Source organism: Populus trichocarpa, chromosome 14 (genome assembly GCF_000002775.5).
Source record: "Populus trichocarpa isolate Nisqually-1 chromosome 14, P.trichocarpa_v4.1, whole genome shotgun sequence".
NCBI lineage: Eukaryota > Viridiplantae > Streptophyta > Magnoliopsida > Malpighiales > Salicaceae > Populus > Populus trichocarpa.
In genome coordinates, this window is record NC_037298.2 from 9,410,953 (window position 1) to 9,433,964 (window position 23,012).

General features: G+C 35.1%; 2 protein-coding genes and 1 pseudogene across 3 annotated transcripts; 2 read left to right on the forward strand and 1 right to left on the reverse strand.

The window, feature by feature from the left end:
• Positions 1 to 6,298: 6,298 nt before the first annotated feature.
• On the forward strand, positions 6,299 to 15,504 carry LOC7457991 (mediator of RNA polymerase II transcription subunit 33B). 2 transcript variants are annotated; one of them, XM_024585525.2, is made up of 12 exons: positions 6,299 to 6,750; positions 6,845 to 6,955; positions 7,865 to 8,212; positions 8,417 to 8,736; positions 8,838 to 8,929; positions 9,502 to 9,850; positions 10,391 to 10,601; positions 11,663 to 11,777; positions 11,856 to 12,017; positions 12,416 to 13,070; positions 13,527 to 13,733; positions 14,089 to 15,504. In XM_024585525.2, exons 1-12 carry the CDS (start codon positions 6,482 to 6,484, stop codon positions 15,201 to 15,203), a joined length of 3,954 nt encoding a protein of 1,317 aa, XP_024441293.1. In that variant the 5' UTR covers positions 6,299 to 6,481; the 3' UTR covers positions 15,204 to 15,504. The 2 variants fall into 2 exon arrangements, with proteins under 2 accessions (XP_024441293.1, XP_024441295.1); XM_024585527.2 differs by lacking the exon at positions 6,299 to 6,750 and having other exon boundaries at positions 6,839 to 6,955; positions 7,974 to 8,212.
• Positions 15,505 to 16,188: 684 nt separating this feature from the next.
• Positions 16,189 to 18,467, forward strand: LOC7466274 (protein PALE CRESS, chloroplastic). Its single transcript, XM_024585528.2, has 7 exons — positions 16,189 to 16,405; positions 16,502 to 16,581; positions 16,689 to 16,883; positions 16,978 to 17,064; positions 17,231 to 17,281; positions 17,618 to 17,797; positions 17,960 to 18,467. Exons 1-7 carry the CDS (start codon positions 16,291 to 16,293, stop codon positions 18,191 to 18,193), a joined length of 942 nt encoding a protein of 313 aa, XP_024441296.1. The 5' UTR covers positions 16,189 to 16,290; the 3' UTR covers positions 18,194 to 18,467.
• Positions 18,468 to 18,594: 127 nt separating this feature from the next.
• Positions 18,595 to 22,660, reverse strand: LOC18105300 (isoamylase 2, chloroplastic-like; annotated as a pseudogene).
• Between the last annotated feature and the right edge of the window lie 352 nt (positions 22,661 to 23,012).

Consider the following 23,012-nt stretch of genomic DNA (forward strand, 5'->3'; position numbering starts at 1 on the left):
AAATTCTATCAATGCCATTGTGTTCTGGTTGAGAAGAGAAGTATCATCGATGTGTTATTTTGACTTTTTCTTGTTATAAAAAAGTAGATGGGGGATTGTAGTTTTTTTTAATTCGATTTAGATTTGGGTTTTTTGACTTAATTTTAGGGTTTTTTTTTAGGTTGATAATGGGTTTATTGAAGTGTTTTTAGGTTTTTAAAGGTGAAAATTGGTATTTTTGTCTAGAACCTCTTATCCTGACTTTTTCAACATCCTTAATGGTCGAAATCTTTATTAGTAGACAAAGCATTCTCTCTCGCAAAGAACTAGGGGTGTTTAAAAAAACCGAAAAATCGATTAAACCAAGAAAACTAGAAAAAAAATAATCGAAAAAAACCGAACCGTGAAAAAAAACCGATTAAAATTTTGAAAAAACCGACAGGTTCGGTTTGGTTTCGATTTTTTAAGCCTGGAACCAGAAAAACCGAACCGAAAAAAACCGAGTCAAACCGGTTTGAACCGGTTTTTGCTATTCAAAACCGAACCGAACCGGTCGGTTTGAACCGGTTTCGGTTTTTTTAAAAAAAATTCGGTTTGGTTACTTTTTTTGATAAAAACCGAACCGAACCGAAAATGAACACCCGTACAAAGAACAACCAAAAATGAACACCCGTATAAAGAACAACACATTCTCTGTCTTATAAAAAAAAAAAAGGGAAGAGAAGAGGCTAGGTCTCAAGCCTGGCCTAGCATGCCTACTCAAGCTCAAGATTCTTTGTATAAGGCCTGACATGTTGGTCCACTCGAGTATAAGCGTCTGGCCTATTTTTAGATAGTCCTCTATTTTTTGTTCTCATAATTTTTAACTAAAACTCAATATAAATAAATAAATTTAATTTATATTAAAACATTATTACATTAAATATTATTTAATTTTGCCTTTATTTTTTTTGTCGTAGTTTTTTTTTAATTCGATACTTCCACGTTGATTTTTTTTAGATTGACCTTGATAGTTTATTTTGATAGGCTCGAGGTAGGGTTATTGCGAAGTCAAATAAATTTATTGTCATTAGGTTGACACTCGATTTTACTATAAAAAAATTATATTTTTAAAAGATTGAAAATAAAAGGACTATAATCGAAAATTAGAAAAAAAAATCACCCCTTTTTGTTCTTCAAAGGAAGAAGGAAGGAGAGAAGAAATTAGACATGAAGATTGAGAAGAGGAGAGAGACATAAAAGGAAAAGAAAAGGAAAAAAGAAAAATAGCCCAACGAAGATACAATGGAACTACATTGTCACCAAGCACAGCAGTAAATGGAAGCCCCCTCTAAGATTATTCCAACATCGACAATGAAAGTCACCATCACCATTGAAGCTCGAAGGAAACCACACGCGTCTCCCTTATGTGGCGACCATCCTCTGTGTCACACACACCACTTTTTGCCATCTTTGTACAATTTAATCTTTAATTCTATAATGATTTTTCAATTCAATCCTGAATTTGACCTTAGACAAATGGGCCAACCATGTTAACTCATCATGATACTGCCCATGATCCAGATCATGATTTCAGTGGGTTAACCTTAATGGACTGAAGATTAATTATAATTTTTTTTTTAAATGTCATCTTATTTTTTTATTTAAGAAGTCAACCTATTTTTTATTGGTTATTTGGATTATTTTTGGACTTGTTAAGTTAATCATATCACGTCACGACAATGCCCGCACGTTTAACTCAAAATTTAATCTATGCAATGAGTTGGACTATAAGGTTTTAAAATTGACCCGTTATGCTAAATTTAATAACACTATAAAAAAAAAATTCCACATGACCTGGACATCCTGAATCCATGCTCGCAACTGAGTACAAGCAACAGAACTATTTCATACTAATAATTACATGTGTTATATTATTATAACAATATCTAAATGGTGTGATGGAATCACTGTTCCCCCACACCTAAATCACTGTGGATTACAACAGTAATTCACAATAATTCTTCCCCCTCTTTTTTTTTTTGCTAACTTTTCCCTCTTTTTTTTTTCAAAATTACTTTTTTTTTCAACTTTCCTATTTTTTCTTTTTTTTCATTTATTTTTTTTTCTAAAATTATTTTTGTTGATTTTACTTTTTAAATATTGATCTGGTTAAAAATTTTGCTTTATAATTTTTTTCTTTAAAATACTGTGGATTGCTGCGATGTTTTTCCACATAGTTTTTCTATTTTATTTCTTTATTTTTCAAAATTATATTTGTCGATTTTTTTTTAATATTGAGCTGATTGAGAATTTAGTTTTGTAAATTTTTTTCCTTTAAAACATTGCTACAGTGTTTATTGCATGGTTTTTTTATGATTTTCTTTGAAATTATTATTTTTTATTTTATTTTTTAATATTGAGTTGGTTAAAAATTACAGTTACAACATGTGAGGAAAACACTGTAACTTTCCTCGAAAATTACAGTTGATTGCTATAGTGTTTTTTTCTGTTTTTGTTATGTTTTTCCCTAAAATTATCTTTGTCAATTTTATTTTTTAAATATTAAGCTGGTTAAGAATTGCAATTACAAGTAAATACAAGTTTTTCCTCACAAAACACTATGGATAGATATAGTTTTTCCTCACATGGTTTTTTTTTTTAGTTTCTTTTGTGTTTTTTTTTTGTGATATTTTTTTTCAAAATTATCTTCGTCGATTTTATTTTTTTAATATTGAGTTGGTTAGAATTTAACTTTGTAATAAAGCTTGGTCATGTGGAGAAAGTATTGTAACTTTGCTCATAAAACATTATGGATTGCTATAGTATCTCTCCGCATGATTTTTTTTTATTATAATTTTTTTCAAATTATCCTTTTCAATTTTATTATTTTAATATTGAGTTGTTTGTGAATTACAATTACAAGTCATTACAAATAAGGCTAAATCATGCGGGGAAACACTGTAGCTTTCATCATAAAACACTGTGAATTGCTACAGTGTTTCTAACATGATTTTTTTTTGTGTTTGTTTTTTTTTCTTTAAAACACTGTGAATTATTGCAGTGTTTTTCCATGTGATTTTTTTATAATTTTTTTCAAAATTATCTTTGTCGATTTTTTTTTGAATATTGAGTTGGTTAAGAATTATAATTACAATAAAGCTAAATCATACGAGGAAAGCATTGTAGTTTTTCTCACAAAATACTGTGGATTACTACAATATTTCTCTAAATGGTTTTTTATTTTATTTTACTAGGAAAAACGCTATAATTTTCCTCACAAAACATTGTCAATTGCTACAACGTTTTTTCTCATGGGTTTTTTCCTTACAAAATTATCTTTGTTGGTTTTTTTTTAATATTAAATTGGTAGAGAATTTAGTTTTGTAAGTTTTTTTTTATTAACTAAAAAGCTAAATCATGTGGCGAAAGCACTGTATCTTTCCTCACAAAACACTGTAGATTGCTACAAATCATTTTGTCCAGTCTCTAAGTTTTTGATCACCAACACAACTTTTTTTTTCGTCATGAAATATTTGCTCCATCATACTTTTAATTTCTATTACTTATTTAGCACTCGTTCACAATTATAACACTATCAAGTGCATTTGTTTTATAAGCCCGTGGCAGCGCACGGGCATGTCATCTCGTGTATACTATTTTGTGTTTGGTTATAAAAAAATGAAAAATAAAAAAATATAACTAAAACTGAAAAAATGAATTAAATTCGGTTAGATTTCAAAAAAGAAAATTCAAAGAAAACTAACAAAAACAAATGTAAATATCCAGTTGATTCGATTTTTCAGTTTAGACGAATAAAGCTCACCTCTACTCTGCCATAAGTCGGACCATCAATGGAAGGCTAGTTGGTTTGACACCCCTCAACTATTAGCCAACTACAATATAGTCCCTAAACTAAGTCTTTTTCGTTTTCTTCTTATTCGTTATGGTACTCCAAGAAATCTTATCTTTTTCTTCACCAATGATTTTTAAGATATAAATTATTTCATTCGTGTCCAATTTTTTTTTTTTTTTGTAATTTCTTCTTATTTCGGCATATTGAGAAATATCTCTATCATTCATTCAAGGAGTACCCCACCACTTTATAGACAAAAAATAATAATAAACAAAAATAGAAGTGAAAATTGTACAGATTTTAATATTTGATCATCAATTAATACACGTGGGTCAATTTTAAATTGATCACAAAGTACACAGTGGTGGGTGCTCGAGAATTCCTGAAGATATTTTAAATTGAAAATAATATTGTCCAGGTAAATTTATTGTATTAATTTATAACATAATAAATGCTTGGTCCCTTGTGTTATTTTATGGAAGCAGGCGCAAATTCCTTTTGTGCTACAAGCAATTCAAGAAAAAATAACATCTCGTCGACGGTCGAGCACATGAAGATTTATTGCCGCTGATCACCCCGTCAGCCTAAACGTGGGGTCTGCCAAAAGCACTGCATATCTTTTGAAACTCCGAGGAACCACCTTAATGGTAATCTTCAACTGCTGCCGCATCTTGTCTCGGCCTCCATGTTATGTAGGAGTGATGATTTTAATTCGGTTGAGTTTGCTTTTTATTTATAAAAATAATTAAATTAAAATTTTGTAAAATATAAAAATATAAAACTGAAACTGGTTCAAACCAATTGGTTTCGGTTCGGTTCGGTTTGATTATTTTATATTAAATCGAAACCCAACTGACTAGTTTTGGTTTTGTTCGGTTCGATTTGGTTTTGAAGCGCTTCGGTTTGGTTTCGGTTATTTTATATTAAAAACTAAAAATTATATTATTTTTTAGAATTTTTTTGAACTTTTTAATTGGCTTGATATCGGTTTGGTTCGTTTTTTTTTGTTCAGTTTTTATATTTTTTTCAGTTTGGTATTGAAGCGGTTTGGTTTGGTTTTAGTTTTTTTTTTTCGGTTTTTATTGTATTAATAAGGTTGTTTGCTTGATGGAGTTTTTTAATATAATATTTAAGAGATTATTTTGATCATTCCGAGCTATAGGGTAATTTTTTTATTATAATAATCATTGTAGTTGTCCATACATGTTTGCTCACATTTCTTGAAATCCAAAGCAAACGGGATGGTTTCTTGATTTTTATCAACCAAGACCCGAAAAGTCTCATGATCCTCCTCTATGGTAGGTTCCGATGTTTTCGGCGGCAATTTAACCTGATTTTTTAATTATAAAATTATTTTTTTAGTATTTTTAAATTATTTTAATAAATTAATGTAAAAAACAAAAGAGAATCATGCTTTTAATTTATAGTTTTGAAACCGGACCTGGACCGACTGATCCGGGGCTAGAACCAGACCGAGTTTTAAAAAAAAATAGAGAAAGACAAAACCCGAATTTACTCAGTCAAAAACCTGGTTGCAGCCCGTTGACTTTTGTTTTTTTTTTAAACTAAAATAACATCATTTTGATTTTAAAAAAGAGAAATTGACCCGGACAACCTGGTAACCTGGTCAAAACCCGATGACCCAATCAAAACTCAAATCCAGGTCTTGGACCGGCCCGGTTTAAAATTGAAACATATGGAAGAGGAGGCGCCCATAATTCCCATGGAAAGAGGTTTTTTCTCTGTTGAACCGTCTTGTAATGAGAGATATTTGGAAGATTAGCCATCAGGCCGTCAGTGTTGACCATTGTGGTCTCTATTTCTATAAGAAGACCATTTCATGCTGGAGCCTTCAGGTGCATTGAAAAGAACCCCCTTCTGGAGAAGAAAGGATTTGTTCGCTTGTGGGAACAGAACAGAACAGAACAGAACAGAAGATTGTTTTATTCTTTCACTTCTACTCTTATAGTTTAAAATATCTCAATGATACCCCTCTGGCAGCCGCAAAGTTCCAATACTGAACCCCTCATTTTTTTCGTGTTTGAGAATGTGATTGCGGTTGTTTTTTAAAGTGCTTTTTACTTGAAAAAATGCATCAAAATAATATATATTTTTTAAAAAATTATTTTTGATACCAGTAGATCAAAATGATCTGAAAATATTAAAAAAATATTAATTTAAAATAAAAAAATAAATTTTAATTTTTTTAAAAATACTTTTAAAACACAAAAACAAACATAGATTTGACTTTTGATTTTTATTTGTGTTACTGAGAAAAAATAAGAAAAACTAGAACTAGAACGTGAAAAAAGTGCGTTGAAGGCTATGAAAAAGGGTACAATAGGAATGTATTAAAAAACAAGGATAAAATTAGAACAAGGATGAGTCTCTAAGGACAAAACTATAATTTGTATTCTTATATCGTATTTCACTTCACATATGGTCAAAGGAGGTGTTTTTTTTTCTTTAATAGAAATAAAGAAGCATATCTAAATTCTAATTTCTCAAAAAGAAAAAGAAAGACATATAATATTCTTGATATCCATTAAATTTCAAGTTAAAATCCCCGAAGTTCTTTCTTGATTTATTCTCTCTCTCCTTATGATAAAGGAAAGAATAGCGTAGATCTTTGTTCTAGAAAGCAATTGATTCGAGTTGAGTTGAGCTATGACGGTGAGTAGTAGTGTATGGGACTCGGTTCTTGAACACACCATGTCAGCTCAGGTCAAGAACAGTGAGCCGCACCTATGGGCGATTCAACTCAGCTCCAGTCTCAACTCTGCAGGCGTTGATTTGCCCTCATTGGAGCTGGCTCGCCTGTTAGTCTCTCACATCTGCTTCGATAATCACGTGCCTATCACGTGGAAGCTCCTCGAGAAGGCCCTCTCCCTCAACCTCGCCCCTCCCTTGCTCGTCCTCGCACTTCTTTCTACCAGGCAACCCATCACCTTCAATAATGATAATAATAATATTTTAATTTTATGTTAAAAGGGTGATTTTGTTTGGTTTAATTCTTGATGTTATCAACAGGGTTGTTCCGAATCGAAAGCTCCACCCAGCAGCTTATAGGCTTTATATGGAACTTGTTAAGAGACATGCCTTTTCTTTTTCAGCACTAATCAATGCCCAAAACTACCAAATGTGAGTTTTTTTTTGGATTTCTTTGTCTCTATGAATGCATTGCTAATTATGGTTCTATGTGGTGCATTTTCTGCTACTTCTCTATATGATTCCAAATACTGGCTTTTCTTTAAAACTTGATATTGTTTTTTGGAATAGGCAGATATAGCAAGTCTTAAATTGTGTAGTCATGCAGGGTGACTTTTTTTTTCGGTTGATGAAACCAAAATGTACTTAATGAAAGAGAGATAATGACGAAATAGTAGGAGACTTAGTAATAGCAGGCTTCGTTTTTGGATTAAAGAGGATACCGCATCAATACCATGCTTGATTTTAACTCTCATTTGGGTTAGAAACGTGAAAGTGGGAATGAGAGTAGTTTCTCAGCCATTCTCTTTCATAATGAGTTGGTTGACCTTGGTGATCGCCGTAGACAGTGGTGATTTCAGTCTTAACACTTGAAGCGGACACATAATGGCTCTTCAAGTGGTTTCCTGATGTACTATATATCTTTTATAAAACAGTAACGTAATGCAATGTTTGAAACATGAAGGATGTCTTAAAGAAATAATTAGGAAATTTTTTTATAGTTTTGCAATTGGTCCGTGCTTGCATTGTTAAGCAGATGCTTCATTGATGTTCACTCTTGGACCCAGACTTTGAATGTACTTGCTATGGATACTCTTAGGTCCTAGCAATCCTGCCAGTCGTGAATGCCTCAACCGTGGAATTATAAACTTGTCTTTTTTATTTTTTCTCTTCAGCAGAATCTCTAGAAATAACTTTTGCAATAAATAATCTTTCATTTTCTACCTAACAATTAATAAAAATCATGACAGACCATCTTAATCTTGCAATTTTAGTTATTTTTTTTTTGTATACTTCTAAACTTCTATAATAAATATTAATTTCATTGTGTTGCGATAACAGGACCATGAAATCAATAGATGATGTTGTTCATCTTTCCCAAATATTTGGCGTGCAATTGTGTGAACCTGGGATTCTTCTGGTTGAATTTGTCTTTTCAATTGTGTGGCAGCTACTTGATGCTTCCTTGGATGATGAAGGGTTGCTGGAACAAAGCTTGGAAAAGAATTCTAGATGGCTGTCCAGACTGCAGGATATGGAAATAGATGGCAATGAGAACTTCAGTGAGAAGAGAAATGAGCACCATGAGGGGTTGCACAAAGTGAACACTACAATGGCTATCGAGCTAATTGAAGAGTTTTTAAAAAACAAAGTAACCTCAAGTATACTTTACTTGGCACGTCAAAACATGTAAGATTTATGCTGTGTTATGATAATTTTTACTTGTGTTTAATAGGAAAAAGTGAAACAAGCCGTTAAAGTGATTTGCTATGCTCAGTATAAATGATGCCTGGCCTGGTGCAGTCTTGTGAACTGCGGGGTAGTTGCTGATAGAAATTGGAGAATCTTATTGAATGAAACATGATTAATGAAGATCTTCTCTTATCCTTTTAGGCCCTCACATTGGGGAGGCTTCATTGAGCGATTGCAACTGCTTGTAGTGCATTCCACAGCTTTGAGAAACTCAAAACACACAACTCCAGATGCCTTTCTGCAGTTGACATCTGACACCCACAGGGTTTTGTCTCGAGAGGGCAAAACAATATCACACCATGAGTTTCACGCAGTCATGTTTTCTGGGTCACTCAAATCTTCTGTTGGTCAATGCCATGGGGCAAGTCACTCTGCGGTTTGGCTACCTATTGACCTATTTTTAGAAGACACTATGGATGGGTCACTAGTGACAACAACTAGTGCAGTAGAAAATCTTATCAGTACGAGTCATTTCTTGTGTTATGCTGAAATCTTTTACAAACTTGTAGTGTAGAACTGTAGGTGATGAAAGAGAATTTATTGTTCCAGTTTTATGTTGCAGGTTTGGTCAAAGCTCTGCAAGCAGTCAATCGTACCACTTGGCATGATACTTTTCTAGGCCTGTGGATTGCAGCGTTACGGCTTGTTCAAAGGGTGGGTACTTGTGCTAACTTGATAAAGGAACTATGGGTGCATGTAAATTTTTCAATTTGCTAAAAATTTTAATATCAATCCCTTTGTTATGAAAGTAGAGAAAGAACTGAGGAATCCCCAGAGCACCAATTGTTATTCAGCTGCGAATATTGTCATAAGTACATCTTTTTTCATAAACAACAATTTAGTATATTTGATGCTGAACAAGGGCTTAAACCAGTGCTTCTGAAATGTGTAATGTCTTTAAACACAAACCTAAATGAGAATATAAATGAAAAAGAACTCCCTCAAGTATGAGATATAGCATGCGGTGAATCACAGACAGGGAAAGAAGGCTAAGGTTTGCATGAAAATTGTATCTTTTTTAATATAAACTGGTCGAAGACAATTGCAACTTTTTTAATATACTAGCTTGAATGAGAGAATCATATGATATTAATTTTCCAGAAGCGTTGTTCTCTTTCTTCCAATGGAATTGTACCTTTTTTTGGTGCAAGGATTGCATCAACCTGTTTTAACTTTTATTGATTTATGCATCTTTCTTAGTACTTAAACTATTTGCAATCTTTCAGGAAAGGAATACTAGTGAGGGTCTAATGCCTCGCGTTGATACAAGCTTGTCCATGTTATTGTCTATTACAACCCTTGTAGTGACTAATCTTATCGAGGAAGAGGAAAGTGAATTGATTGATGAAACGCAGCAGAACCCTGCCAATCAAAGAAAAGAAAAACAGGGGAAGCTTCAGAAGGGTCTAATTACTTCCCTACAGCTATTGGGTGATTATGAGGGTTTGTTGACTCCGCCTCAGTCAGTTAGCTCAATAGCTAATCAAGCTGCCGCAAAAGCTACAATGTTTATCTCGGGCCTCACTGTCAGAAATGGTTATAGCATGAGTATCAATGACATGCCAGTCAACTGTTGTAAGTGATCTCATTCATTAACATTGCAGTTCATATTTCTGAAGGTTGTGTTTGCTGCAGAAACAAGATAGTTCCAATACTGTCGACGAACATGTATAACTTCCCCTGCTACCAAAATGTTATAACTTGAATTGGCAGCCTGATTTTTTATTTCTGTATTTCTTAGAAAGTTCCCTTGTATATGGGGGTTTCTTTTAAAAACATTACATGAACTAATTGAACCTTTCAACTTTTTTTTATCTTTTTTTATCACTCTTTTCAATTGCTGTTCGCTGTTTCTTAATTTTCCTCACTTCAGATTTTCGAGGGTCACAAAAACAACACAAATAGTACATTTCTTTAATTTGAACAATTTTTGTTCTTTAATTTTTAATAGGTCTTGTGTCTGTTGTCTTCCCAAAAATATGGTTATCCATCCTCTTCTCTTCTAGGTCTTTTCTTTTCTTTTTTTCTCAACCTGTTGACCTTCCATGCCAGTCTTTATTGTTTTTATGTGTGGCTCTGAAATGTAGTCTTCTTTTCCTTTTAATTGCTTTGCAGCTGGAAACTTGAGGCATCTGATTGTTGAGGCTTTTATTGCAAGAAATATGTTGGACACGTCAGCATATTTATGGCCAGGCTATGTGAATGCTCGTGCCAACCAAGTACCTAGGGGTGTTCCCAGTCAAACAACTGGCTGGTCATCATTGATGAACGGGTCACCTTTAACCCCTTCAATGATAAACATTTTGGTTTCAACTCCAGCTTCCAGGTATGCTGCCAGTGGTTTACTCTTAACGACTATCACTATATTTTGATTCCTATTTTTTTCCCCTTCGTTTTTTTTTGCTTTATTGCATGCATGGTGAACATAATATAGTACTATCATTATAACTGAAACAACAGGAGTTTCCTACCTTCTTTTCACAAGAAGACTTGACATTTTGCACAATGGGTCAAATTAAATAATATAAATCATCATAATGTTTTGACTTATTTCAAGATAGCACACTTTCCATTGGTTTTGTTTCTCATAAAAGCTCTCACATTGATTTCTTTGTAGTCTAAACCAGACCCAACTCGAGATTCTAGACTTTTTTCTTTTGAGCAAAATTGTGATTCTTCAAGGCTGTAGTGTTTTTGTATGGAATTGTTTGTTTTATTTCATTTTTGTTCTACAAGTGTTTGGACTTTTTTTAATGTTATTCATATTGTATGGTTATAGTAAACGTGATCTAACCAGCTTCATAATTTTCATGCTGTTATGTTAGTAGTCAGAAAAATTATAGTTGAGAGAACGTGTATGTTGAATCCTTAGGTGGTGTTTCTCTTCAGACGCCAGATTTTTGGAGAATCAATATCACTATTTGTTGTTGTCTAAACTTAGTAATTAGCATGTAGAAATTAGCTCTTGATGTCATTATATTATTGACTGGTGATGCTATTCTATGAATGCCTTAAAAGAGGCTGGTCCAAGATGTGCTTTGTGTTTTATTATGTTGACAGATGCCATATTGGAGGTATTTGAAGTTGGCATGTCCTGTGTACAATTAAGTTGAGAGCTTTTATGATTTATGAATTGTCCTCCATAATGTTGTTATTACACACTAGGAAAGATTCAAACTGCTGTATGTGTATACCATAAAGGTCTTAGCTGTCTTGTTCAAAATGCAATTCCCTAATCTCCTAAACTGGTCCCAGTTATGCCATTCTTTTTCCTGAAGCCAGGCATGCCATACTCTCTCTCTCTCTCTCTCTCTCTCTCTCTCTCTCTCTCTCTCTTGTATTTACCCAGTGATATGGAAACTGAGTTTAAGATGGATTTGATGGAAGCTTACCAGAGGTCGAGAAAATATATGAGATTGCAGTCAATGGTTCTGGTGATGAGAAGATATCTGCTGCTGCTATTCTTTGTGGAGCCTCTTTTGTTCGTGGTTGGAATATACAGGTAATGATCTGGAAGCCCACCCCCACCATAGCCCCCTCTCCAGTTGAAATTATTAATTATTTCTACTTTTGTTTACAGGAACATACAATTCTTTTCATTATAAATTTGATGTCGCCTCCAGTTCCTGCTGATCACTCTGGGACTGAGAGTCACTTGATAAATTACGCTCCACTTTTAAATGTTCTTCTCGTTGGAATATCATCTGTGGATTGCGTGCAGATTTTGTCCTTACATGGTTTGGTGGGTTGAATTTTAACAACACATCTTTTGCTGTCTAGTGTCTGTGTGTGTAATGCATGTCATTTGCTGACTGGTGCCCTTGTGTCCTTTTTCACATAGAGGAGAAATTTATTAAGTTCTTGAAGAGGTCATCTAATGAAGAGTTTGTCAGTATGGAATATAGAGGGTTCCAATATGCATGGAAACTAAGAAATTATGCCTTTAGTTGATTTTGTGAACTAATAAAACATGATGCTGGTCGGAATGCATGGAAAAGAAAATCAATGCAAAAAGCCTAATCATAATCGAAGATTAGTGCAAAGGGTTAATAGGAATTAAAGAGAAGAACCAAATTGGGAAAATAAATGGAAAATTGTAGTTATTTTGTCTATGAATTGATGTTCAAAATCTGTTGGCAGGTTCCGCTACTTGCTGGTGCATTGATGCCCATCTGTGAGGCCTTTGGCTCCGCTGTTCCCGAGGTCTCATGGACTCTTCCACCAACAGGGGAAGAACTTTCTTGTCATGCAGTGTTTTCTAATGCATTTACACTTCTGCTGAGATTGTGGAGATTTGATCATTCACCTCTCGATCATGTGTTGGGAGACATACCACCAGTGGGATCCCATCTAAGCCCTGAATACCTCTTACTTGTACGGAATTCCCTATTAGCGTCCTTTGGACCTTCAACTAGGAGTCAACTCAAACTTAGGAGATACTCAAAAATCTTGAGTCTGTCTGTAGAACCAGTATTCATGGATTCTTTCCCGAATTTGAAACTCTGGTACAGAAAACATCTGGAATGTATTGCTTCTACCTTTTCTGGCCTTGTACATGGGACTCCTGTTCACCAGATTGTTGATGCACTCCTCAATTTGATGTTCAGAAGGATAAATAGAGGCGTTCAGCCTTCGACTTCTGGAAGCAGTCTTTCTTCTGGCCCTGGTGCTGAAGATGCTCAAGCTAGACTTAAAATACCTGCATGGGATATCTTAGAAGCAACTCCATTTGCACTTGATGCTGCTCTGACAGCCTGTGCCCATGGAAGACTCTCTCCCCGTGAACTGGCTACAGGTTTGCACACCTTGCTCAATGTTTCATTCTGTCATTTTAAGTCTATATGGTTTGAGATCAGTTGGCAAGCATGTGAGGAAGAAGTCGGTGTCTTGAGGGAAAATATTGAAGCTATGTCAAGAGTACTGTTTCGCTATATGTGAGAAATAAATGTGAACAAGCTTTATAAGTAGGAGAGTTGATGTTACTGAGATCTTAAAATGGTTTAACTTTTCCCCTATTCTTTTAAAACTCAACACTGTAATCCCTTTGTGGCTAATGGGGCATATTAGAGCAGAGGATGGTATAGAGGGATTTAGTTTCACATTATCATAAATCATCAAATGATTGTATTGTTGGTTTGGACGTGAAAAAACTAAAGTTTAGTTGTACTAAAACTTCAAAAATAAATCATCCCTAATTACCATATGCCCATTCAAATCTATTTATGCCTGCTCTTGTTATGACTTATGATAGGGCTTAAAGATCTTGCTGATTTTCTGCCAGCGTCTTTGGCCACTATTGTAAGCTATTTTTCAGCTGAAGTTACACGGGGCATATGGAAGCCAGCTTCTATGAATGGAACTGATTGGCCAAGCCCAGCTGCAAATTTATCCTCTGTTGAGCAACAGATAAAGAAAATACTGGCTGCAACTGGTGTTGATGTCCCAAGCCTTTCTGTAGGTAATCCTTTGTCATACTGATTACCGTTCCTTTTTTTTGTAAGGCTATGAAGGGTTTTCAGTTCTTGACAGAGGTAAAATTCTTCATGTACATTCCTTTGAATGCTTAGCTAAAACAAACCACAATGACCTGTATTTTGTAGATCAATAGCTACACTCTTACAGTTTTAGGTTTGGGATTTCGTATCCTTTTATTAGATGTCAGCTGTCAAGGCCATTCATGTGTTAGACCTAGAGATCCTCATATCATGATGAAGCAGGAAGAATGAGTATACACGAGTTGCGTTTAAATTTTTACAGGGGAATTTTTAGAAGAACAAAATCCATTAACAAGGTCTCAAAACTTGTCCTTGCAGGGGGTACTCTGGCTACACTTCCTTTGCCATTAGCTGCCCTAGTAAGCCTCACAATTACTTATAAATTGGACAAAATGTCTGAAAGGTTCCTCACCCTGATTGGCCCAGCCGTGAATGCCCTTGCTGCTGGTTGCTGGCCATGCATGCCCATTATAGCCGCTTTATGGGCACAGAAGGTTAAGCGTTGGAGTGACCACCTTGTGTTCTCTGCTTCTCGTACTGTATTCCACCATAATAGTGATGCTGTAGTTCAGCTTCTGAAGAGTTGCTTCTCATCCACTCTTGGTTTAAGCCCCTCACACATTTCCAGCAATGGTGGTGTGGGTGCCCTTTTAGGTCACGGGTTTGGCCCCCACTTTTCTGGTGGGATCTCTCCTGTTGCCCCTGGAATTCTCTACTTGCGAGTGCACCGATCTGTAAGAGATGTCATGTTTATGGCAGAAGAAATTCTCTCGCTTCTAATGCATTCTGTTAGAGATATTGCAAGCAGTGCGTTGCCTAAAGGGGCAATGGAGAAATTGAAGAAAAGCAAACATGGGATGCGATACGGGGAAGTTTCTCTTGCTGCAGCAATGACGCGTGTCAAGCTTGCAGCTTCACTTGGAGCTTCTTTAGTTTGGGTTTCTGGTGGATTAAGTTTGGTTCAATCTTTGATTAATGAAACCTTACCCTCTTGGTTTATATCAGTCCATGGGTCGGAGCAGGAAGGTGGAGAATCTGGAGGTATGGTTGCAATGCTAAGGGGTTTTGCACTTGCATACTTTGCAATGTTTTGTGGGACATTTGCATGGGGTGTGGACTCAGAATCAGCAGCATCAAAAAAACGGCCAAAGGTGCTCAGGACCCACTTAGAATATCTGGCAAGTGCTCTAGAGGGGAAAATATCGCTTGGTTGTGATTGGGCTACTGCATGGGCGTATGCATCCGGGTTTGTGTGCTTGATGGTGGCTTGCACACCAAAATGGGTGCTTGAGGTTGATGTGGATGTATTGAAGAGGGTGAGCAAGGGGCTGAGACAATGGAATGAGGAAGAACTGGCTGTGGCCTTGCTGGGACTAGGTGGAGTTGGTACAATGGGCGCAGCAGCTGAACTGATTATTGAAACCGGATTGTAAATTTTGCCGAAAGCATAAAAGCTTGAATGCTAGTTAGAACTTATTTTTGGGATCCTTCTCTGGTAGAGCCAGGTGGGTGCTACTGGGTTCGGTTCGTCAGTTCGGTCCTAGAGAAGAATATTTAAAGCTACTAACATCTTTGGTTTTGTTTCTCAGTATAAAAAGCTCTTTTTCAAACAAGTTCCGTAGGATATTAGGATTGATGCTGTTGTACATTCGTCATAAGGGATATTACCCTTTTTATATATATATATATATATATATAAAATAAATAAATTCTAAACTTTGTTTTACTCTCGATGCCCCAGTCTATGTTTGTATACCAATCCTCTTCGTGGTTTTGAGTTTGTTATCTTAATTATTATTTTTTCTATTTAAGTAGTAATTCTTAGATTTAGAAGCTTCTTCTAATCTTAATTACCCTTTTGGATCTGCTTAATCTATTTGTTAGCTGAGTCATGGCGTCTATCATATAGTTATTTTTTTATGTAATTAATTTATAATCGTGTGACGTTTTATTGGTTGTGAGAAGGAATTTAATCTTCTAGCCAAAATGAACAGATACAACTAAAAGAAAAGACACTGAAGGGCAGTGCCATCAAGTAATGGGTTAATGGTACATTTGGTCTCTCAATTCTAGATTTAGTCTTGATTTAGTCCCCCTAATATTTGTTTTTGTCCCATGTCATTTCCTCACTCTAATTTATGTAATTGTAGAATATATAAGGAAAGTTGGGAGACAATTTGAAAAGAAAATATATCAACAAAATCTGTTTGATTTTAGATAAATTACCTGTGCGATCCAAATTTTTAATTTTACACTTGATTGTAAACTCAAAATCCTACCCATATGCACACGTGCAAGTTGATAGAGAGGGGCCTAAATAACCAAAATAGAAAAGTGCAAGGACTGGTATGTTTAAGATTTTAGTGGATTGATTGAAAATATTAAAATCAGTGTAAAAAGGCAAAAAAAAAAAAAAAAAAAAATACAGAAACTTCGGAGAGCCCGTGTAATTTACTCATCTGTGTCTCCCTTTATCCTCTTGAGCCCAAACTGTGTTGTCTGTCTGATTCTAACAAAGGGATGGAGGCCAAGGTGTTTCCGCTAACATGCACGCCGCCTCTCTTGCCGTCTATTCCGTTTCAAGCTAATATGCGCGCTGTCTACTTCAAGCCCAGAAGACTAAGCTGCTGCGCAGGTTAGTCTTGATCTTCCTAGTATCTGCTCAGGTTAAAGATTCCAAGTTTTGGGTTTAGTTTTGATGTAGTTTCTTTCTTGTAATAACAATGAAAAGCTATGAGAAAGAGCACAGCCAAGACCAAAAAAGGAGAAGAGCAGCTTCTTGACGGAATGCCGAAGGAGTATTATGATGAGGTACGTACCTACCTTTTTATCCTTGAAGTTTGATAATTTCTTGACGTGGGTCAATTAGATTATCGCAAAAGGTTGGAATTTTAGTGATTAAAAAGTTAACTGGGTAGGAATGGCAAGCCCAACAACGAGAAAAGACCAAGGAGTTAGAAAGACTACGTAAACAAGAAGATGATGAAGAAGAAAGGATGGTTGAAAACTATCGTGAAATTGGTATACGGTTGAAGGGGTATCCTGAAGAAGATGTTAAGAAAGCAAAGAAACTGGTTTCAAGCTTTATCAGAGCTGAAGAAGAAGTAGAAGAGGTAATTAAAGACCGTCTGTGTGCATTTCTTTGAGTGATAGCATTCTCGTTGGTAATTAATGTTTGATGGCTGTTGGTTATCTGATTCTATGCAGAAAATTGAGGAAGCTGCTGAGAAAGGAGAACTCACTGAACTTGTTCTAATGGTCATATGGAATCGCCTTGATCTTGCTCGGCGCGATGTGAGTGGTTATATATTCTACATATATTTCTTTGGCTTATAATCTTTTTGCGTAAAGAGTGACCTCGGTGAATGGTGTGCTCGTTACAATTACATACTCCATGCCTGCTGTATAAGCCTGTGTGTGCGAGATCAATATTGATAAAGTTATTGATCTGCTTTTCTAGGATGAAAAGGATGCTATTCGAAGTCTTGATCTTTTGTACAGAAGAATTGAGGTATGCAATTTTTCGTAAAGCATGTAATAGCTGAAGGGATTGGTTCCGATGTGGAATTGTGCAAGTGATTTTTTTGGTTTAAGAACTTCTGTAGAAAACTTCAGAAAATAATTGCTAAAGGTTAATCAACACCTATACAATCAGCTCCTTAACGGGCAAGATTTTATTGTGAGGAATTTGCAAAATAAGCGGCCTAGTAAATCAGCTGCTTCTGTCTATAAATGCAGTACACTTCCAATTCCCTTTTGATTTGGAGTTGTAACCTTCTTCTACCTTCAGCTGTTTTTGAGTTTCTTGCTTTCGTGTTTACCTAAAAGAATCACACAACATATTTAGACAGAGATTCTGAAACGAGAGGCTACTCCTGCCATGAGACTGCTGAATGATCTTTTGAATATGCACGATGGATTTAATGACGATGAATGGATGAAAGAATGCAGAAAACGCATGATTGACACCTTTCCACGGGAGGACCCATTTAGCATTCTTGCTCCACCTGGGTTTGACATTGATCAGGTATAAGACAAGTCATACAAATTTCATGGGTTAAGATTTTGCATATTTTATGATAGACACAGCTAGCGTTTATGTTTTTTTTTTTCCGTCGATCTAGAAGTGCACTTGATTGTTCTGTTTCAAACAAATTATATTGATATGGCCAGTTTCTCTTTCCATCAGCATGCAGGGCCAGTAAGACCACCACTAGAAGCTGATGATATTCTCTTGAGGGTAGATTTTGTAAGAGAGGTTGATGCTTTGCTTAAAGAGGTTCGGCAAGAACAAAGTGAAGAGCAGAATGTAGAAGGGTTTGATCCTGAATCTGTTGCAAGCAAACTGAAGCAACAGGAGAAGCAAAGAACAATACACAAAGTAGAAGCTCTGCTAGACCTGGCCATTAGTTTAAAATGGTAGCCACATACTTTGTTGTTTTCTGGAAAAGCTTAGGGAAAAGAAAAACAACGAGACCTCCTGCCTTTTGGATTGTGTCTACCTCTAAACCTATGACGTGATATAACGAGTTCCATAATCAAAGAACTTAAAGCACAGCTTGTATCCATAGGTCGATGTAACTATAATGGAAGAATAGTTATATTTGTACTAAATGAAGATTTGTCAAGGAACCTTGTGTACACACAGACATTCATTTGGAGTTAATATACATGATGGCAGGGATTCTTCCTGAAAATTGAAGCTTTATCTTACCATTTAAATATCCATTTTGAGCCTTGCTACATTATCTACGTTTCTTCTTAATCTCTTGTATATTTATAGTTCTCAATAAAAAATGAATTGGCTTGCAAAACACCAGGCATGCTCCTATATAGCTTCTTGGCTTCACTGCTTTCAAATAAAGCAAAAGGTTAGTGCGAAACGGATCTACAGGAACATGCAGTTGTAGCCTGGGGGTAGCCATAATTAGATTCTTTAACGAAAGGTAAAAAGAATTACAAATAATATTTTCATTGAAAGAAACTAAAAGTCTAAAAGTATGCACTCGCTGTGTTGGAAAGACATCCTTATTTTCCGCATTTCCATCCCATATAAAATTACTCTACAACACACGAGCCCTGATCCTATATATATTTGCAAATGTTTCCGTGTAGAAGAAAATGAGGAAGAGGGAAGGCCTCAACGATCATGGATGTTGGCTTCAAGTAGTATGCAGCTGTGAGATTTCATTTCACGAGACTGCTAAATGACAGGTTCACCACCATTTGAGAAGAACCCTGAGAATGGTAGAACTGGATCAACCAAGCGATGCCATGCCATCCCTTCAGGGATTTCAGGTAGGGGGACACTCTCTGAATGTCCTGCTGCAATGAAAGCAATGAACATGTCACCCTCTAAAAGGGAAGATTCTGAGCTCAATCCGTTCTCTGGTTTGTCAACCTTCAATGTCGTGACAAGGAACTTGCAGGATAGATCCTCTCATCTTGGTGGATTCTGGTCATTTCCATGCCTGTTAATACTTTCTTCCTTCATAAAGCTCCTCTTCTTAAGGTCACCTCTCATTCTCAACGAACTAAAAAATGAGATGAACTGAGTAGTTTGGATACCAAAACCCTTTGACAACGCATACCAATCAAAAGGTTTTCTGTAACCACACGAACTGGAACCTCCAGAAGATTGGCCGCATTCAACTCCCATGTTGAGAACAGGAACACCTAGCGAAACAGATAAAACAAAGAGACAGTTACGGATTTGTTTCAAGTCGTTTTTCAAGGATAGTGGTTTTTTTGGGTCATTCTTCTCCACAATTCCAGCTTAATTCTGGAGCTAACTCACTGCCACTGAAGCTGACCATGTCAACAACAGGAATTCCAAAATTCCTGGCAACAAAATTGAAAGAGAAAGCTGGGCCTTGTCCACTCGAAAAGATGTCCCGACTCCCACAAAGCCGTGTTGCAAGGTCACTGTTAGGAAGACCTTCGCCCCTCAAAAAATTCCGTACATCTTGACAAAGTTCCGTATTTATTTTAGCCCATCTCTTCCAATGAGGAAAGGTGCTTTCCTTTGGCTCCAGGTCTCTGGGATCCCAACAATCTGGGATGATCTTCGTCTTTGAGAGCAATGGATCAAAGGCTATTGCTTCAACCAAGAGAGGAAGAGACAAATATTCACCACCAAACGACCTCAACAGAGATGAGGCATTTATGAAACAAAACCCATCTATTTGAAACTCAGTAACCCAGTGCTGAAGACTCTAAAATCATCCTTTGGACAATAGGATAATTACAGTTCAAAGCATGTTATGATCCAAATCCGTAGCACTGATAGTGTGATAGCAAGATGAGTCATCAGTTCATTGTTAAAATCCAGCAGAATGGGTGAAAACAACTTACGGCAAAAGTTCTATCCCAATGGCATGCAATTTCTTTGCCATCTCTTTTATTGACAAAACGGCAGCCACAGAGCGACTACGTAAAGGTTTGATGGTTAAAAGAAATGACATGGAAAGTACGGCCCCTTTTGCTCCTCGAATGGAAATTATCGGCTCTAATAGGACATCGTTCACACCAAGATCTTTAAAATGGCAACTTCTCAGTCAAACCAGAAAAGGTACCTGCAACATCACTGGAAATCTGGCTAGAGCTGTCTTCTGTAAAACGCATCACATTCGCCCGATAAGCAACTAGTTTCTCCATTACCGAGTTACAGCGACCTCTAATCAATCAGTTGGTTTTCAGTAATATTGATTTTATTTATATAAATATATTTTATTTATTAATAAATAAATATTTATTTTTAATAATTATCATATAAATCTAGTATTTAATTAATAAAATAAAAATACTTTCCAAATAAAATTATTATAATTATATAAAAAAAATTATTTTAAAATAATGCTCCTAAATGTTAATGACTAATATTATTTAAGATTAAATATTAATTAAAATGGTTGAAACTTGTATATATTATATTTTTTTATTTATAAAAATAAACAATTATTATCATAAACTGAGGTATAAATGATATTTAAAACTGATATATAGTTGCTTATCAAATGACAAGTATACTAAACTACTCCGCATGAGATTTCATATGAAGCAATTACATGTTTATAAAAAGGCTCACATGATAATTGTGTAAGTAATTCTTAGACTTAAAATCACTGAGTTATTTTATATATGAAATTTTATGTTTTGATTTTGCTACATGTTGTCTTACTCAAGGGTAACAAATGAGCAAATATTAAGTATAACATGAACTATATAAAAACATTTAAGTAATTATGAGAGGATTCATTATTCTAAGTGAATAAGAAAAAATATTTCATATGTTTTCAAATAGTATTTATTGTAAATCCATGCGCATGGTGTAATGAAATTTAAAAAGAGTTTTAGATCTTATTCAAAAAATCAATGACTATGACATTGAGAACAAACATGATTTAATAAAGTAGACACACTCCATGCTATAATGTTTAAATCAAAACATTATTGATAAATGAATAATAATTGCACTAAGAAACTGATCACTAAAAAGTTAAGTTAAACTGCTTATAACTTTCTTAATATTTGGGGGATCATGACATGTTGCTAGACATTGTACTTGATTTCCAAATATAAATCAATTAATTATTGAATTGATAATAAATTAATTTGTTTAGTCCTATTTTATCTAGTATTATGATTTATATCTGAGTCCATTTACTAGGAATCCTAATGAGTTACATATATAAAAATCAATAGTCAGAGATTAAAATGGAATGACTAATCAAGTGTGATTTGATTGTAAATAAGTTTTAGAAATTGATAATTAAAGTGTAATTTATACATGAAATTACAATTCTAAACCTAAAAAAATCAAGAAGGGACTTAATTGAATAAATTTCTAAAATTATTCTAAAATGATATATGTAATATTATTCGTGAGATAAATTTATATTTTGCCATTTATAAAGATTTTAAGTTTTCTAAATTGAATGTTATGTCCTTTTATTTTTTGGACAACAAGTAACACATAATATAGTATAATACAAAAACATCTAAATATAAAGGAAAAAACAAGTACTAAAACTATAATAACATTTCTCTTCTTAATTATAATTCTCGAGAACTCAATTTTGATATAATTATTTAAAATAAAATAGAATATATGATAGTAAAACACTCTAAATTTGTTTAATTGTTTAATAGTATCCTTAGACTCTATTTTTTTTTTTAAATGTACTATTTCTATTGCATTTATATGTTTGAGAAACCTACCACAAATATCATCATTCCAAAGCATTCATAACAGTTCCAGATATTTCAACAATAGGCGAGTTATATTATCTGTGACAGAATTAATGAAAATTTTAGCATATGGATCCAAAAGAACACGTTCTGCATCGAATTTAGCTCCGTCACCCTGAAGAGCAGCTCCTTTGCATCGACAACCATAGTTCATAAAAGTCCAAGCACTCTCCGGTGAGGCAAGACAGATATCACCTGATCGTTTAACAAATGGATCTAGATCAAGCTCCAGGGCCGGCTCTGGCGATGTACTATCATCATACAAGCAGAGAACGCAACCCGCTACATTTCCTGAAAAAGAAGAAGAAGCAAGATTCATAGAACCATCAGTAGAAAAGGAAACACCCAGAGGAGCAGGATATCCGGGATCAAATCCAACCGGAACACAAAAATTGGCCTTGCTATGGTTCCTGATTTCCGCGCCACTCGATTTGAGTTTGAGCAAAAACGATAGATAGAAGGGGGTTTGTGTAGCCTCAAACCCCAACTCAATAGCAAGCCTACGAACAGAGTCCTGTATGAATGGGGTCTTTATGGCCCTAGCATCAGAGGATGGATCAAAAGGCATGAAACGCGACGAATCAGACGTGTATATGCCGCCCCAAATAAGCATCAGCCTAACATTATCACTAGCACCCAATTAGATAAGTTGTCGGTCAAGTAATTTATTGCTTGCTTGAAGTAAACAACATCTGATCAGCAGGCTGAGAAGAAACTCTGGATCTAGCAAAAAAAACACTCTTGAACCTCCCTCCACATCCATCATCCCAAACCCTATTGTGGGCGTGGCTTTTTTTTCTTTTCTTCTGCAGACATAATGAACAGATGTAGATGATTCCATGAGTTACAGAGGCATGATGGGGCTGTTGCAAGTAAGGTAGAGAGCTGCCATGATTAGAAAATAAAACAGAGAAAGAAATGGAGAGGAACATTAATTTATATGAATTATCCATTGAAATGATAAAAATAAATTAAGTTAGGGACTAATTTGT